The sequence below is a fragment of the Amphibalanus amphitrite genome, unplaced genomic scaffold (genome assembly GCF_019059575.1).
Source record: "Amphibalanus amphitrite isolate SeventyFive unplaced genomic scaffold, NRLGWU_Aamphi_draft 001000F_arrow, whole genome shotgun sequence".
Lineage (NCBI taxonomy): Eukaryota > Metazoa > Arthropoda > Thecostraca > Balanomorpha > Balanidae > Amphibalanus > Amphibalanus amphitrite.
In genome coordinates, this window is record NW_024882494.1 from 205,993 (window position 1) to 225,509 (window position 19,517).

General features: G+C 45.7%; 1 protein-coding gene and 1 long non-coding RNA gene across 4 annotated transcripts in view; one reads left to right on the top strand and one right to left on the bottom strand.

Annotated features, from left to right (window-relative positions):
• The window catches only part of LOC122369030 (putative uncharacterized protein DDB_G0277255), a 59,623-nt gene extending 49,885 nt beyond the window's left edge, over positions 1 to 9,738 (bottom strand). For 2 of the 3 annotated variants that reach the window (XM_043343395.1, XM_043343394.1), the window contains exons 1-2: positions 9,495 to 9,732; positions 2,356 to 2,473 (exon numbers count right to left, since the gene is read on the bottom strand). In XM_043343395.1, the coding sequence (XP_043199330.1) occupies positions 2,356 to 2,473; positions 9,495 to 9,541 (165 nt within the window). In that variant the 5' untranslated portion in view covers positions 9,542 to 9,732. Of the gene's footprint in view, positions 1 to 2,355; positions 2,474 to 9,494 lie in introns of all 3 variants that reach the window. The other variant, XM_043343393.1, reaches the window with a different exon arrangement.
• On the top strand, positions 737 to 9,790 carry LOC122369033. The gene is made up of 3 exons (XR_006254337.1): positions 737 to 848; positions 9,147 to 9,234; positions 9,722 to 9,790. It is a non-coding gene; the product is annotated as an uncharacterized LOC122369033 (long non-coding RNA).
• Positions 9,791 to 19,517: the final 9,727 nt, after the last annotated feature.

The following is a 19,517-nucleotide window of genomic DNA, read 5'->3' on the forward strand; positions in this document are numbered from 1 at the left end:
CGTCCCACCGTCCGCGTCCCACCGCCGCCGGTGCCCCGCCCCGTCCGTCCCACCGTCCGCGTCCCACCGCGCCCCGCCCCGTCCGTCCCACCGTCCGCGTCCCACCGCCGGTGCCCCGCCCCGTCCGTCCCACCGTCCGCGTCCCACCGCACCCCGCCCCGTCCGTCCCACCGTCCGCGTCCCACCGCGCCCCGCCCCGTCCGTCCCACCGTCCGCGTCCCACCGCCGGTGCCCCGCCCCGTCCGTCCCACCGTCCGCGTCCCACCGCACCCCGCCCCGTCCGTCCCACCGTCCGCGTCCCACCGCCGGTGCCCCGCCCCGTCCATCCCACCGTCCGCGTCCCACCGCCGGTGCCCCGCCCCGTCCGTCCCACCGTCCGCGTCCCACCGCGCCCCGCCCCGTCCGTCCCACCGTCCGCGTCCCACCGTCCACATCCCACCGCCCGCGTCCCACCGCCGGTGCCCCACCCCGGCCGTCCCACCGTCCGCGTCCCACCGCCGGTGCCCCGCCCCATCCGTCGGCCGTAGAGGCGGATAAACAGGGCCGGTCCAGGATTGGCCACTGCACCGTCGGGCCGCGTCTGGCGGCCGTCTGTGACAGCTATCACGGCCGGACCGGCTGATCGCGGCGTGACATGGACGCGGCCGGCCCGAGTCGCGCGGAGGGAGCTCACAACAGGCCGGTCCATCACGGCCCCTCCCCAGCTGCCGCTGCAGTCAGGGCAGCGTGCACTCACAGTTAACCGCGCGCAATACAATGTAGAGCCTGTCCTTAAAGTGAAGTGCATCTTGGCATTTTGCGCTTGAAACATTAAATCGCGTTACAGATTTTTTCAGAGATGGAAATAAGTGAGTACTGAGCATTGGGTCACTGAGGCAAACTCATGTTAGAGGGTTTCCTCATTTATTTTAGAACTTCGACTGACGGGTTAACTAAAGCTCATCCGTTTAGAATCAGCTTTCTTTGCTGCAGCTCATTCATAACGCTGTGCTTCTTTTAAACGCACAAACATGTTATTTAAGTCACGTTAAGATACAGGGGCGCGAGAACTACTTTCAGACTGGGAGGCGCACCATAATAGACATCAACCAAGGGTATCCCCAAATCTAGTTTTCTCACCGGTTTTAGGTCACTTATTTTTTATCCCTCGGCTTTTTCAATAAAAAAGAAAACATTTGCAAAAAAATGCGGTATTCCGTGTCAAAGTTGTGGGTCACCGCCCCCACGGCCCCAGAGTTGGGACGGGGGCAAGCTGCCCCCACTGCCCCCCCCCCCCCGGCTCCCGCGCCTTTGTTAAGATATAGCATAAAAATAACAGATACCAAAACGGGGTTTGAAAGGTGTGTGTACATAAGTGAGTACTGAGCATTGGGTCACGGAGGCAAACTCATGTTAAAGTGAAGCGAAGTGCATCTTGGCATTTTCCGCTTGAAACATAAAATCGCGTTACGACTGAGCTGATATCAATTTCCGAAAAGTGCAGGAACATATCCTCAATTAGGCGCCGCATCGCTTGAAGGCGGGTCGCAAAAAGAGCAAGAAAGCTTTGAAAGGAGGGTTTGGGTGATCACAACAGTCAATTGTGCGGACCGAACTGCCCAGAGGACAAGAGCGCACTAAGGACCTGGGTCAGCCAGTGACTGTCGCTGAGGTGGCGCTGCAGCAGGACTCGTGCCGCATTGTGCAGTCGTGCGCTGCTCGGCGCACCCAGCGCTCCGCGGAAAACACAATCCGGCCGCGGACTCCGTGTTATTAGTTCGGCATCAAAATACTCCAAACCAATCTCACGCTGGAATACCACCAAACACAAAGCGAAATGAGATCATACATTGCTGGGCATTAACAACTTCTGTTCGATTTAACTCAGACAGTTCGGCCTGCATTATCGCACTTTTGTTGACGTAACACGGCCGGATCTGCACTGGAGCGATCGACTTTACGGACATATGTGCACCTAGGGAATGTTCAGCCATCACACTGGAGCGGTACGGCATAATGCCGCCTGCAGCTATATGTGGCAGATCGAGGCCTGCTCGTCCCCCACAAAATTGCTTGCGCATGGGGAGACCGGTGATATTTGCAATTACGCCAAATGTGGCACGGAAATGACGAGCCATCCGTGCGTTCAGAGACCACAGATTGACTGCAGCCCCTAACCGCCTTACATGCATTAATGTTCAACTTTCTAGAAAGAATATGTTCGATGGGGCGGAGACCGGTATTCGTACTAACTGTTTAACATATCGATACGAGTGCGTGTTGCCAGCTTGCAAAATCTGCTCTTGAAATTGTATGACAATTGGAAAGTCATTCGATAACCCTTAAAATATCGATAAACTGGGGTGTGCTACTGACCTTGCATTGCGTGTAGCTGAGTTCGGCTTCTTGTCGACCGTCTCGAGACGGGGCGCGTTTCAGGCAAGGTGACGAATCGGTGACAGCACCCTCCTCGTCAATAACCCGGCTCGCGTACCTGACGAACACACATAGACTTAGATGAAATAAGCAATCCGCAGTGCGGCACAGTGTGACGGTAAAAAAAAACTTCGTCTTTTTTCGATATTGAGATAGGTAACCCTTACTGAAAATGCGTGACTGAAGATATTTTGAAAAGAGTTTAACACATAGGTACAATACTTATGCTGAACATATAGTTGGACCTAAAACACATGGAAAAATAATAATGGACCATAATGCAAAACACATGGAAAAATAATTATGGACCATAATGCATAGCACTGTGAAATGATAGCACATGAAAAAAATCAAGCAGCGGCGGCATTTATATAATTCGAGGATCGTGCCTTATTGCATTTACATAAACATAAACACAGCTTACAAATATTGACTTGACAATCAGGGGTTAATTTCCAAACCATTATACCGTCATAAGGGTAATAATTCATAAGGACCAATCAGTGCAGTGGTGACGCATGTAAGTACGGCGCAGCGGCAATGAGCGCCATACACTCGGACCATACCGGCAATAAAGCAAACACCGCCTTTGTTGTTCTCGCAAGCCTTATTATTTGTGCGATTGGTAAGTAGTTTAGTCAAAGCAGACCTCACAAGTGCGAAGATATACGCTTTCGTGTTTCTTTCCGTGCCACCGATCCTTTACTGTCCGTGTGGCGGCTACTTTATTGCGTAATGGTCAACACTAGACGATGAATGGCTGCCTGCGACTCCTCGAGCTGTGTACGCCGTATGCAACAGGATAGTTCATTATCTCACCGGGCTTTGTGCTGCCCGCCGCGCCTCGGACCATTAGTTCGACATTAATGGTTCCGGGACACCGTCCGCCACACCTAGATTGGTCGTATGTGTGTACCACAGCCCCAGAGTGGAGGCCATTTGCAGGCGATACTTTCAATAGAGCCACTATAGCTCCTGACCGCCAGAAATGAACCCCATCGTGTGACGCAGGACACATCACGTGCAGGACAAAGCACGAGTCCCTGAAAAGCCACCAGAACAACGCACAGCGCAGACGTGGGCAGAGTGGGCAATCCTTGCAGTTCAGAGCCTGAAATCAACACCGGACTCTGCAGTCTGCACTGCCAGATACGCTGCAAACGTTGGAATGATATACCCCTCCCTGCATGACTTCGTATGACTAACGGATTATATAATGGGGTTATGCAGTGTCCACAAAACATATTTTACATAACTTATTTTCAGAATGTGTGAAAATGTTTGATTTTATCATTTGGATAAAATTTTAGATATCACACATGCTTCTAGGTACACCATTCACATTAATTTCCAATAAAGATAACTTTTGCAATTCCATGATATTACGAGGATAATTGTCGTTAATATTATGCATTCAGCCTTGATCCTCGCACTTACAGGGGAAGTCAGATGGAGTCACCTGGGTTGGTTTTTCATAAAAAGCACGCGTATAAGAAAGAGACTATAGTGACAAAACTTCCAGCAACCACATGATCATCAATTTGGCAATGTTTACCCTGATAATATAATGACCCCTCACCCCTGAAACAAATATCATTTGAGCAGTGACCTCTTTCTCAAGATAGCGTTAGACAAGAATTGTGATTCGAGCTATAACTCGAATCACAATAATTTTGTTAGCGCTCAGCACCCCAATGTTGGTAAGCTTCCAAACTTGTGACTAGAAGCATGCCAGCATGTCAAATAATGATGAACTATTTAGGCTATGGTGTGTACCAGCTTGTGAAATAATAGAAATGATCGACTATTAGCATGGTGGCTAATGGTGAACCCCACCCCATGTGGTAGGGGTTGGTTTCTAGGTTACCGGTTAGTGTGTTCAATATCATTAACGTTTTAAAACCTTGATTGATTAATTGAACAACTTCTTTTAATCTTTGCTAGTTTCGAGATAAACAACACATTTGGGAACCATCAACCACTCTTTAGCTCACTAGCATGTGTCGAAGCTAACAGTGGTGATAAATAAATAGCTACTAGCCTACTAAGAATAATCAGCGGGGCCCCTGCTGGTCGTTCTGACGTGACCTCGCCTGACCTCATCTCACCTACACATAATGCACAAATTATCACGTTTGAACAAAAAAAAGGCTAAATTTGAAATTGTATTCCCTAAACGTCTCGGAATGCCCTCACTACAAGAACATGTATAGCGTCTCGATCTCCTTGAGACTCGGGTGCATCACAGTTCAGATCGAGCCGATCTGACATCGAGGTCGACCCCTAAGTTTAGGAGAACCATACTTGACCTGAGCTGAAGGGTCAGCTGCTGACCTAGAAGGCTAGAACCATAAAATTGGACATCGATGGCTCCGTCTAGTCACGAGAGACAGGCTCAGTTTATCAGCAAAGCCTCCAATTTAGTTCAATCAAGGGCCGAACGGCTGATGGATCCGTCCGGCGTCCCCTCTTGTATATTGGGATATATTGTAAAAAGACAAATACGGGCGATGGTCACAGCTAATAAAACAATGTAAATATAAACAAGGAATCATTCACAAAGCTTACAACTGCAGTAAAACTCAAAAATCTTTCTCAACAGTCCCGCTGTGGCATTCACCTTTTTAGCTGACATTCGGAAGCCGCTTTTTAAAAATTATCAAATCCACATGTATACAATACGTGACGTTAGTATCTCTATTCATAATCATATTGAAGATCTCTGAAGTGAAATTTTTACTTTGTATGTACTTTAAAAAAGCAGATTGGACAGAAAACTGATTTAGCTGATGGCACTAATTATATGATAGCCGGTGAAGCTGATACTATAATAGCATACTGAGTATGCAGGCATAATCATCTCACGCGAAAAATTGATGCAGCAAGGGCCCAGTAACAGCAGCGATTTATTGTCAAATGACGCATGTGTTGTTCAATGGAGCGTCGCGCTACACCGCAGCCAGCGACAAAGCCCGCGGCAGAGCTCCGCTTTCGGAGTGCTCCAGAACTGAAATGAACAGCCTGAGCTGCGCCCGTGACGCACTCGCACATACCAATGGATGCACATCGCCGGCAAGAGGGACGGGCGAGCTAGATATAACGCCGGGAGCCCCCAGACACAAGGGGAGATGTAATGGTCTTTCTTGGTTCACTTATAACCCAACCAATAATTATAATTTGAGGGGTATAGAATAGCAGCGTAATTGCCAAGGTGGAGATGACCAGCTCAATAATGACTTCCGTAATTGTACAGTGACGTAGACCCTGGGCACAAAACCCGGAATGTTGTATAATATCGCGCAATAAAACGCCTTTTTTGGTGGTAAACTATAGCGCAGACGAACGCAGAACAGGTGAAGTTACCACGCGGACGCTACAGGGGCTTATTCACTTTTAACATTGGAAATGGGTGGAGAAAGCACCCTTGTTCTCCGTGGGCTTATTAGCCCTGGTTCGGAGCCATATGCGTCTGAAAATCATCGATAAATGACTTAATAGGGTAACTTGTCAGATACCTATTCCTGTACCAGATGGCATTTCTCTCCCCACAGGGAAATGCTGCATCTCTGATGCATTCGAGGGACTTTTTCCAGAGGAATCTCTCAGAGTTGTAGTTTTTCCAAGCCAGGAAGGGCCAAGGGCCGGCAAATGGTGGGGCATGTCCCCTTTGGGGGATAATGGAGCCCCTCGGCGGGGGGTAATGAGGGCCTCTGAGAAAGCCTCATCTTAGAATTAATGGCTCCCTTGATTTTTTTTTTATTTTTTTTTTTTTATAAATTTAGTCCGAACCTTTTGATGGGAAGGATTCACAAGGACAGAGCCACCGCTAAGCGAAGCTTGTTGCGGTGACCCTGCCCTCTACCCTCCGATCGCGCAATTCCAGTTCTATGGCAGAATTTGGAGTCCAAAGTTTAACGTGCGCACATAGCCGCGCACGGCCGGTCCCCTCGCTGACTTCACCTGGCTACGGCCTGCCACCAACCGCAACCATACCTGTCAGGAGGCCCATAAATGTCAAGCGCCCGTCGCGCTTCGAACCCGGACTGTTATAACCGGGAACGCGTGCTCTCACCACGCGGAGTCCAACGCTCTAACCAACTGAGCTACGGGACCGGACATGTGACAGACATCACGACTGTTTGGTCCCCGGGTTCAAAGACAATTCCAGACTGAATGCTAACCTTCACCCGTCTATTGGCATTTTCACAGCAGCTAACGTAAAGAGGGAGGGGCCTAATCGGGCCCCAGCCTCTCAGCCTCTGAGCTGGAGCTTTGCGTAAAAAAACGAGCGTGATACCCGTGACGATAGGAAGCCGCTGCTACCCAATTTTAAGTTTCTTGGCCATTGGACGACTTTCAAGAGGTCAATGACAATTGTCGAGAAGATCGGGACCCGCTGTAACTTCTGGAATTGAGATTTTAGGGCCAACCATGATCTCCAGAAAGAACTAACAAGTCAACGGTTATTTGTGTTAAGGTCATTAAATGTTTAAGGGCAGGTAAAAAAAAAAAGATCGGCTCGAGGGTACAATTTTGTCGTGATCCAACGCTTTTTACATAATAATATCCAAAATACTCAAAGAGTCACGGAAAAGTATGGCATTTCAGTAAACTTGGCTGTGTAGGCAATGGGGTCTGGTAGGTGGGGGCAATGACCCTGCCTGGCGCCCGAAAAAGGGGCACGACCCCGGAGGAACTGTCGACCACTGCAATAGGGCCTTGCGTGGCGTTAATATACCTACCTAATGAGTAATACACCTACCTAATGATTTTTTCCTACTCAATATACGAGGGGGTATCGAAAAGTTCTGATCATCACATAGAAGGTATAGACCGATTTTGATGATTTTTGGTTGGTATTATATTTGGTTCTTAAGAACAATGCTCCCGCAAAGAGAATCCTGAGAAGTGGTTTTATCTTATGTAGGAGAGACTTAGAAGTAAAAAAGATGAGTATTGGGCCCATTGAGGACCGAACCATCATACAACTAATGCATTTGAAACGGTATCACACTGAGAAAATACATCAAGAACGTGAAATTAGTTTATGGCGAGGATAGCCCATCTCATGCACTTACCGAAAATGAAGAAATAATTTTCAACTTGGTTGCATGACCCTTGCAGGGGAGTCAAGAAGTGAGTGACTACCAGTGACTGACAAGGTGACGACTGTGAAGGAATTGGAGGACCTCATCCTTACAGATCGTCGTGTGACCTTTCAGATGATTGTGCAACAGAAAGGTCTCAATGCTGGCAGTGCCTGAAAATATTATCAGCGAAGAACTACAGACGATAAAGGAGTCAGCCCGCTTAGAAGTTCGTGTGTCTTCTTTGTTCAAGAGAAAAATGCGTCTTGGCCTTCCGAAATGAAAACTAGGCCTTTTTTAGGAAATTGAAGACATCTTCGATCATTTGATGACTTGTGACGAATGCTGGGTCTATGTGTATGATCCAGAGACAAAAAGATGACCAAGAAGTATAAGCACGGCATATCTGTCCTTCTTAAAAGGCGAAGATGCAGAAACCGATATGGAAGGTCAATGCTATCAGTGTTCTGGATCTGGCGTAGGATAGTCATCACCGACTGTCTTGATGATGGTCGGATAATGATAAGCAAGCAATGCTGCACACTTTTGAAGAAGTTTCGAGATGGCCTCAAGCAGAATCGCCGTAAAAAAGCCCAAGAAAGATGTTTTATCCGCACCGACAGCGCCCCCGCCCATTCGTCCTGAGCTGCGATTGAAGAAACAACATGATGAGGACATTAAATCTTACCGCATCTAAGAAATTCACCTGACCGGGTATTAACTGACTCTTGATTGTTACGGTAGATGAATACTCCATAGTATGGCCGGTGATTTAAGGACAGAAATGAAGTCATTGATGAGGTGGAGCAGTGATTTACGGGACAGTGCGAAGGTCCTACAATAATCGCCTGAGGCAGCTCAAGAAACGATGCAATAAGTTTGCAGTCGTGTGTAATGACTTGTAAAGGAGTAATGAACATCATATAAAAAAATCAAATTTCTATCACATCTAATTCATGGTGATGATCAGAACTTTTCGATACCCCCTCGTATAACCATATACTTACCTAAAATGTCAAAGAGGCTAGTTGAGGTCAACGGAGTTTTCCGTCCTTGTTCGATCACATCGCGTTAGTAAATCAGGCAAGACGTTTCGATCTCAGAATTAGCTGTCAAATCGCATGATTATGTTGACCAGCAACCTGACCTAATCAGCTTTTAACTTTGCCTTAACCAGGAGTCAACATCAAAAGATACACACCCGGACAAAAAAAATCGACTTGTTTGGACGCAGGGCTATGGAGTATGGAGTCAGAGTCGGAGTCAGTATGTCAGTCACCTCGGCATCGTCAACTCTGCCCAGAGCAGGAGTCAGATTTGGAGTCAACAAACTCTTGTCGACTCCGAAGTCCTAATCCAGAGTCGGAGTCAAGATTCCATGGCTCTAAGTCCTACTAGACGCCTGTTTGCTGGAAAACATTACGCACGTTGACACATTTTGTCGAGGCTTGAGCAAGGATCTGTTTTGATCGAACGTTTTGAGGATGAAGTGCAGAAGACGGCTCACTGTAGACTGGTTTCTCACCCTTGCACGATTTTATTCCTATAGTCTGCATATCAAAAAGCTTTACTTCACATTGAACAGCATGGCTGATGATGCCTGATACCATTGCAATGATTAGTTCTTAAGCATTTCTTTTGCAGACGGAACATCGCAAATATTATAGACCACCAACGCTGCAAGAGATAAGTGGGAACATTTACTACATGGATTCTTCTCGATCGACTAGAGGTAAAACACCGTTACAGAACACTCCTACTCGTGTCAAGGAACGTTTGCTATCATTTGTTTTTCAACCTGTGACCGTCCAGGGGGATACGACTTCCTCGTACGCTTTAAGCAGCAATGTTGGTTTTATTATGCAAATGTCGACGAGTGCTCACTGCTCACTGTTCAATGATGCTCAAAGCTTATCCACGTGTGTGCATGTGACGTGGCACGTGCGTGTTGTGTTAGAGCTGCGTGCGTTATGCGTATTGTGCGATACTCACTCGTCGGAAGACTGTCTCCAGTGCCACGCCTGGCTCCACTGTTCCATAGTCCTTCACTCTGTCATTGGGTCCACCCCAGTTCGAGATCACTCGTCTGTCGCTACCGCCCCTCGCCTCTGCACGCCGCCCACATCCAGCATCCATGCACCGCGCCGCAGTCTTCCGGCGCCGCTCCGCGCCGTCGCCCGCGATGCACGTTCACTGCTCACACCTCCGTCGGTCCGCAGAGCAGTCGGTCGGCAGCTCTGACTCGGCACGTCTCTGGGCGCGCCCCGTCGGCCGGACCCGTTCCGGCATCCACCGGAACCCCGCCACCGAGCGCCACTGGCCGCCGGCGGCGGCGGCGGCCGCGCGCGGGCCGACACGTGAGCGGCCGCTGACGTCACATTGATCGGGCCGCAGTCACGTGTTGGGCGGCGAGACTCACGTGCGGCCGGCCGCCGCCCGCGCCCGCCGGCACCGCCGAGGTCAGGGCCGCGCCGACTGAGTCCCAGTGTGCGACCGACGGCACTCGACGGGTGTCCCGGCGCCCGGCCGGTCTCAGACCAGTCCTCGGACGACGCGCTGGTGCACCAGCGAAGAGGCTTAGAGCTAAAGACCTTGAGCTATCTACCATCTGGACTTGAGAAGTCTGCAGATGTAGGCTGTGAAGTGTGGGAGGTATAGAGCTTTGAAAGGCGAGTGGAGTATATAATTTTTGGAGATTGCGTAGTGGTCCCTAAGACGCCGATAGGTGATTATTCAACTGCGAAGTCGGAACCTCCATAACCCAATGGGGAGGATACGTGTTCTCCGTGACTTGCCCTGGCTATGCCGATGTGCAACCGTCACAAACATGTAAATGGATGCTGACGGAGCTTTATATAAAAAACAGCTCTATTCTTTATTCAGGTTTTCAGTGCAGTTGACGCATACCATATTATGCAAAAAAAAATAGTCTAAAGTGCGCACCATGATTCACCTGTTAATCATATTTAACCTCGCCCGCACATGCCATTTTCCCATCCTAGAACGCACATGGGGGGGGGGGTGCCACCCCCCCCGCGCCATTTCGTTCCTGTTGGAGATAGAGCTTAGCGGTAAAGACCAAAAAGATTTTTTTGGGAAGAGACGAATCCAATGATACCCAGTTTTACCTTCTCAGGTCAGTCATTGACCTTCCAGGTCAGGTCAAACTAAAAAATGTTGCTGTTTTGGGTCACCGTTGGATATCACGTGCGCTGCTTATCATATACCGATGACGATGCCGTTTTCTGGTGCCAAGCCAGCTAGAACCTCTTTGTCACTCTACCCGACCATGTTTTTGCTGCTGAGGTCATTTCAGGTCAAGTTAGGTCAAGGTCAATTATATGTATTTGTATGTTTGTGTGTGTCTGTGTGTATACTGATGTGTGCATCGATTGTGTATGTGTCCATATTACATGAAACCATGATCTGAGAAGCTTTTACCAAAAATGCAGTCAAAAAACTTCACAAAAAGTAATTTTCGCTTGCCTAAAAGGCAATTATCTTAGATGACCTAGGTTGACCTTGACCTTGACCTTGACATCTGTACATCGTCGAACAACATGTTCCATGATAGGTGGCAGGTTAGACTGGCAAAAAAGGCCGAAATCAAGGTGTCGAAAGCTCACAAGGCCCATAGCCAACGCAAGATGTTGAGAATTGGCCATTTGGGTCATGACATGACCTGAAAAACAAGGTCATATCTCCGAAACAAAAGCCACAGAAACTTGAAATTTTTAGTGGACATCAAGAAAGGATAGAGGAGCAGCTACACGAAAAATCAGCCTTCTAGCTCTAAAACTGTTGAGTGCAGAGCAGAAAGACTACCTGGGGGGTGGCAACCACCCCCCCACACACACACACACACACGCTTGTCACTCTACCCGACCATGTTTTTGCTGCTGAGGTCATTTCAGGTCAAGTTAGGTCAAGGTCAATTATATGTATTTGTATGTTTGTGTGTGTCTGTGTGTATACTGATGTGTGCATCGATTGTGTATGTGTCCATATTACATGAAACCATGATCTGAGAAGCTTTTACCAAAAATGCAGTCAAAAAACTTCACAAAAAGTAATTTTCGCTTGCCTAAAACGCAATTATCTTAGATGACCTAGGTTGACCTTGACCTTGACCTTGACATCTGTACATCGTCGAACAACATGTTCCATGATAGGTGGCAGGTTAGACTGGCAAAAAAGGCCGAAATCAAGGTGTCGAAAGCTCACAAGGCCCATACACTGTAAACCAAATCTACAAGTTGGCTCCTTGTTACAAGTTTGGTTCCAATTCGCATAGGCGTCACCTTGTCGATTCACCAGCCCCAGGCTTGTTGGCTAACAAACTAACAGTTTGTCTACAAGTTTGGTTCCAATTCGCATAGGCGTCACCTTGTCGATTCACCAGCCCCAGGCTTGTTGGCCAACAAACTAACAGTTTGTCTACAAGTTTGGTTCCAATTCGCATAGGCGTCACCTTGTCGATTCACCAACCCCAGGCGTGTTGGCCAACAAACTAACAGTTTGTCTACAAGTTTGGTTCCAATTCGCATAGGCGTCACCTTGTTGAGTACTAGTCTGGGCCTTGTGAACCTACCAACTTCTGGATAGGCATAGCCGTTTCCTTGTCGGTTCAACAACCCCTGGTTTGTTGATGAACTAGCCTTTGACTGGGCATTGCTAGTTTACAAATTGTCAACAAGTAAGTGTACTAACGCTCAGTTCGAACTTGTTCTTTCTTACAATCGCTTTGTTTGCGTTGATAACCTTAAGAACTTACGATTCGCGTTCGTTTTCAATTGCCACGATACTGATTCAGGAAATATTTTCTATACGGACAGGTCATTTTTTGGCTGGAAGTGGTGCACAAAATCATGACTGGCATCAGTTATTGCTCAAAGGCTTGCGCTGACAAGAAACGAAATACTGATGGGTTATATAATCGATGAATGCATACACCACATCCATTCGGAAGTTTCTGGAATCATTTGTATTTATTACGGTCACGTACCTACATCACGTAGTATGTAATTAATACTATTGACTGGAGACAATTCCAAGTGCATATTTTCGAATGGATGTGGTAAATGCATGAGGTATAAGGTATACCTATCGTGCACCGTCAGCATATAAGTCTTTGAAGCAAGAACTGCTGCGCATGTGGAAGAACATGGTTTTGTGCATCGCATCAAGCCAGAAGTATAACATGCCCGTATGACGAATATTTCCACATTGACCATAACAATCATGGCAGTTGCACGATCACGCAGATAATTCGAATAAAGCATGATCGCCAACCAGATTAGCTTTTACAGCCCATATATGTCCATCAGTTAAGTTAAAAATACAAAGAGTTGAATTAAAGGCAAATAAATGTATTTATATATAAAAAACACCGACCGCAAAACATCTGCTCACATGTGCATGCAAAGGTCTGGCCCACTTACATTGCGCGCGCAGGGGAAGGGAGGCGTCTCGACCGCGGGTATAGGCACGATTAGTGCGTCCCGCAGGCCAGAGCGGGCCTCACTCACAGCACGAACACCACAGTTCACAGATTTCACTTTTTACTGCACAAATGCTGGAACAGCCCTCGTCGCTGATCCATGCTGCACGGCGGCCGCGCGACAACTGCTGGTTTGAACGGTTTGAAACCGCCGCGCCGGGGCCGGACGGCGACCGCTGATTGGTCCGCCAAGTCTGACGTCACGGGCGCAGCTGACCATGTGTATGCTGACCAGCTGACCAGTACAAGTTAGGCGCCGGTTAAATAACCATGCGGCAACAAGTTTCCAAAACTGGTTAAGAAACAAACGTTGAAACAAATGTAGAGTTGGTCTGGATACTGAGAAGTTGGTGTGCATAGTAACTATTGACTCGTAGTTGTCACCTGACAAGCAATGCACCAGACAACGGCTTGTTTGAAAAGTATCAGTTGGTAAACATACCAAGAGATGATTGGTTATATTACACAAGACTTGTCAATTTGGTTTACAGTGTAGCCAACGCAAGATGTTGAGAATTGGCCATTTGGGTCATGACATGACCTGAAAAACAAGGTCATATCTCCGAAACAAAAAGCCACAGAAACTTGAAATTTTTAGTGGACATCAAGAAAGGATAGAGGAGCAGCTACACGAAAAATCAGCCTTCTAGCTCTAAAACTGTTGAGTGCAGAGCAGAAAGACTACCTGGGGGGTGGCAACCACCCCCCCCCCCCCCACACACACACACACACACACCATGTGCGGGCGAGGGTTAATGCAGGTAGGTAGCTGTAATTCGGAATAAGATCGCACTAAATTGCTTCAACTCACGCACTTAGGTATATGGAATCAGATGGACCTTCCTCCACGGTTTTCGTGAATAATTCTATTCCCAAGAAAAAAAAAACGAGGCCGATTAAAGGATGAAAGCTTCAGTACCCTCGAGTTAACCAATTTTACATATTTATATCGTGAAAATTTCATGGCACTGACCTAAATGACCTTTGACCTGTGACCTGTTCCCCGAGACCGTGTCAGGCAGGAATCGCGATTCGTCGTATATGGGTGCGTTTCCAGACTTGTGATTGAAAACGTGCCAACATGTGTTATTATGTTTCCCATGCATCATGGTGGGTATCAAGGTCAATTCAAGGTCGGTCAAAGATCATTGACCTATGGTGACCTCACGTAATTATTCGAGTTATACGAACTTCAATACTAGTTTCTGGGGCTGATTGCAAATTCGGCACTAACTGCAACATCTGTGAAGTAGTTTGGGTGCCTACGCAGCATGTTACGAAGTTGTTAGTGGCGCTTTAAACCTACTACTGTTGTGGATAGTCGGCGGGCGACGGGACGCATTCTGGTTGACCTGACCTGGCCTGAGTCGACCTATCCCAACTTCCTGAATGTCTCATCGCTGATTGAAATAAATACCAAATTCGAAATCAGGACTCCGATAAAACCCACAACAACCTCTCTTTAAAGGGACCCTCCCACCTTCAAAAAAGTTTATGAATTGGCATGAAAGTAATGTCGCTCGGTTCAGAAAGAGCGAAAACGAATATCTACCAAATTTCACCGAAAAATATTCACCGGTTTTCGAGATATTAGACTTTTACTTTTGTTTACTTTTTGGGATCTCCGCTGTTCCTAGCGACTTTATTTGGAAGCAATTATTTGGCAGCTGAAAGTGCGGCACTTGTTGCGCGCAAGCATATTTACGTCTGGACAACGAGTTGCGGGGAAAAGTGCTGATTGTGTTGCAGTTTTAGGAGCCGGTGATTAGGCTGGATTTTTGGGATACTTTTTCGTTCCGATTCATGTATTTCATAGTGTTTGGCTTTTGAATATTTTAGTTCTTTCAGATTAATATTACTTGCCTTACAACTTTTGTGAAAACGTTTCATTTTTTTATAAGCCGACGTTCAGAGTCCTAAAAATACATCAGCACTACAATCATTGTAAACAAACAAATGGAGCACCACTTGGCTCTGTTCCAAGGCCATTTTTTAGATTATCGGGTGGTTTTCTTGCTCTTGTGCGTTGTTTTGTTGGATGTTTTGAATCCCTTAAGATTGACTTATATCATATTTAAGAAGCATGTTGACTGAAAACAATCTGAAGTATCCAGGAGGCTGACAGAGGTCCTGACTACTGAGCAATATCAATATCAAGTTGAATAAGCTATGAAATTTTGGTTGATAAACGCAAGTTGATCGGGCTCAGATATCAGCAAGAAAAAGTAAAATTAAAAGAGGTTATTGTCCAAAAACAAGCTATAATATTGCAGACCTTGGAGCAATACTGAAGAGCACGCTGAGCAGGATCATGCCAGAAAATGTTGACTGATGAGCGCATATTGATGTACCTATTGGTATGAATATTGAATGATAACTTACAACAGCAAGATAAATTAGTGCTAACTATCAAGTTAAAATCTAGAATGAATGGACTTGGGCAGTTTTACTATGCTTAGATGCTATGCAGATTGTAATGTGCATCAGGTACCAGTACCTACTCAGTGTCTGGCAAATGAAACATGTGATCATTCCATTGCTACTGGAGGAGAAAGCTTGGATCACTAAATCCACTTTATGTTGATTTTGATGTTAATCATCATCACTGTATTTCTTGAAAAAAGGATTGTAGTAAAGTTGTCAATGTGACAATCCATGCAACGATGTGATCATATTATGTGTTCATAGTCATTCGTGATAGTCATTATTGGTCCAATATACAATGGCAAAGCTCTCAGTCTCAGCGTTTCTTCCTGTGGATGGCCAGCAGTGACTCAGAGCTTAGAAGTATTAGTTTTCTTCACAGGGCTGGGATAAAAAGTACTGAGGGTAATCTTCCACCAAGGAACTCTACTTTGACATGGTATGAGATGTAGGCACAAGTAGGTAGGTGCTCAGTTCCTATAGTCAGTAGTTGTGTATGTTTAGTCGGGTTAGCTTAGATCAGATTGTTAGTTTTTTAATTTGCCAAATGTCCATAAAAATGTGACCTGAGCAATGAGCATACCTGAACCTGACTAACCTGACAGCTGACCTAACCTCAATCATCACACATATTTGCAGCCTACCCACCCAAGACCTGCATGGCAGTAGCACCCAGTTATAGGTAGGTACTCACCCTAACTCAATCTTACCTGCTAACCTTCAACTTGCCAAAAGTTAGCTCACATTGCCTAGCTGTGTCCAGGGAAACAGTCAACTGAGGAACTGGCTCATTGGGTGGCTGGTGTGAGTCTGTGAGTGTGCATTTAAAGTGTTTCTTCTCTGAAGCTGCTCTGCACTGCTGTATGTCATGTTAGATGCTCAGAAAATGTGGGAAATGATTACTAAGCTACTTAAGTGCTTTGTTAATGCTAGAGACATGAACAAGTACAGATCCTGCAGCGTACAACTATGAGTTAGGTGCTAGGTGAGTATGTTATGTGAATGTGCTGTTTCCTGTTTGACCGTAAGTATACAAACAAGCACAGGGTCACAGTTATATTCAATCTCCACATAAACATACAACAAAAACGGCCATATAGCCTAACTCCGAACACACCACAGATAACTTAAGTCTTTGAAGGCACAAAAATGTTTTGATTAACAGAACAGGTTTACAATATATCCTCTGTCCTTGAGGGATCTTGCTGCCAAGTTCAGGTATGATGACTGAACTTCAGGATTGATCAACTTTTCTTAGCCACTGCTTATATACGAGAAAGACCAAATGCTTGTTTGTTTTGATTTACAGGACATATGTATATACAATATATCATCTGTCCTTGGGGGATCTTGCTGCCAAGTTGAGGTATGATGACTGAACTTCAGGATTGATCAACCTTTTCTTAGCCACTGCTTCAGCTTATAAACGAGAAAGACCAAATGCTTGTTTGTAAACTGCGTTGAAAATTTAATGATCCACCTTCAATTCTGACATGAAGGCACAAATGAAATAGTTCCCTCTCCTTTTGGAATACACAAAGCAAAATATTTAATAAATTTTAGTGGATGTACAAGAGCAATTAGCATAGCTTTCCCTCAAGTTAACTTCTGGCACTGTTGATCAAGCTGTTGATGAATTACACTGACGCTTATTCGCTTCATATTTTGTAACAAACGCGCTAAAATTGCAATATAACAGCACTATATGCTTCTTGACAAAATGCAATAGTATTAAAAATTTAGTCCTGATGGCATTCATTCTTAGTGAACACGTAATTACAAAATATTTTGTAGTAACTATTAAATTCCGGCCGAAAACAGTGCACGGTTTAAAAAAGAATCATTCCAATGACGGTCCATTCTTGCGGTCCTGAAATCGCCACTAATTCCGGCCTCTCCAACGCAACTCGTTGTCCAGACGTAAATATGCTGCGCGCAAAGCAGCATATACCACCGCGTGCTACAAAACGTTTTAGTCAAACATTTAAAAATCGTTAGATATCTGCGCTGACGTCACACATTCAGAGGGGTATTCCTATGCATTAGCCCCTCTGAATCAAAATGCTGCAATTTTGAAATTCAATATTATATATTAACACATGGTTTCCCGTGTGTAAATGGTTTTAACGCACGACGTGGATGGATTGGAGCACGAGTGTGTTAATGCACGAGTGAAACGAGTGCATTAACGCACGAGTGCTCCATTCCATCCACGAGTGCGTTAAAACCATTTATGCACGGAAACCATGTGTTAAACTAATTAATACATGCTTAACGGTGCGAATTTAAATTAAAATTAATCTTAGTCCATGACATTAAAAGGACCTTTTATGTGAATTCTTAGAAGAAAGTCAATGACCTTTCCGAAAAACTTCAGTCGAGAAATTCATCACTGCACGAGCGTGCACCAATTTAAATTGGTGCACGGCTACCTTCGAATTAACGCACGGTTAATCTCCAGTGAACGCACCGTAAAGTATGTATTAATTCCGATTTAAGGCATTTCTCGATGTTGTGAGTGCCGAAACCGGTAATTGTGAGCCAGGGACCCCATTTTGGCTATCTTAACTCAAATCTAATGTTAAGGTGGGAGGGTCCCTTTAAGAATTGTGTGTTATCCATGACAGATATATTATACATAAAAAACGACAATATATTCAAATACACAATAAAAACAGAGCTTTCGGTAACAAATACCTTGATCACTGTGTGTGCTTTTGTGTGCTTTTTATTGTGTATTTGAATATATTGTCGTTTTTTATATATCTCTTTAAGAAGTTAAAGCACGTCCCGATTTCTCCGACTTTTGGGTCAATGACCAGGCCGGGAAGGTTAACCTTCCAGGCGGTAGGGGCATTTTTTTTGCCCCCCTCCCCTTTAGTTTTTTCGATATATCTCGAGAACCGCTGCGCCGATCGTCACCAAACTTTCGGTACTCTCCCATGAACAGCTATTGCACATTGTGACCAAACATTTTCCAAAGGCTATGATAGGTTGGACGCTAATGACGTCAGAGTGACGTCATTTCTGCCATTTTCGACCCAAAAAAAGGTTTCGCGAGAAGAGCTGTCAGGCCTACAGCTTTAGAGATACAGAAAAATGTTTCAGACATAAAAGGTGTAAAATGTAGAGGGCTACAAAACTGCTATCTCGGAATTTTGAAATTTTTGGATTTTGACCCCCAAAAATCAAAAAATAGATTTTTTGAATATAATAGCCGAAAAATCCCATAGTTTTTTGAATTTCAAAAAACCCGGAAGATATGTAATAGTCCCTACTGCCTTCTATTTACACACCAAATTTGAGATCGATACCTCATTTTTTGGCCAAGTTATAGCGAAAAACTGTTCAAAATTGATGACGTCAAATTTTCAAACTCAATTTTTAGCAATTCTAGACCGACCTCGTAGCGCAAAACAAAGACCACCATTAGACTCCTCGTGACGAGCTGCATCGAATCAATACCCATTTTATGCAACAATATCAACTTTGAAATTTGACCTTTTGACCTGACCTTGACCTGACCTCCACCAGAAAGTGACCTAAACCGTACCTGATGGTCTTATAACCAACACCATTGAGTTGGAAATGAAAAACTGGCCATAAAACATGCATCGAACAACCTTAGTAAAGTTGGGTTCATGTGGTGACCCTTGGTGACCTCTGGTGACCTGACCTGTGACCTGACCTGGTATGACCAGTGACCTCTACTAGCAACATATGCACTATAGACAACTGACGCCCTATCGCTGATTTTCGACAAAATGCGTTTTACTCGGTGTTACAGCGCTTTCCCTAGAAGCCCCGTGAACGGTGAAACATTTTATCTTTGACCTGACCTGTGACGTCATCGGTGACCCCGAGGTCAATGAAATTTGGTTTCCTTCAACAAATTTGACAGGGCTATCGAACGCCGTTTGAATTTTCCGGATCCATCCAGTAGTTTCGGAGATACGGGGGGGGCAAAAAAATGCCCCCCCCCCCACCGCGCGGAAGGTGGCCGGGAGGCCCACCGCCTGCCGGGTTAACCAATGACCTAGGATCCTAAAACAAGGTCGGCTTACTCTCGTCACGGGTAACAGGCTCGATTT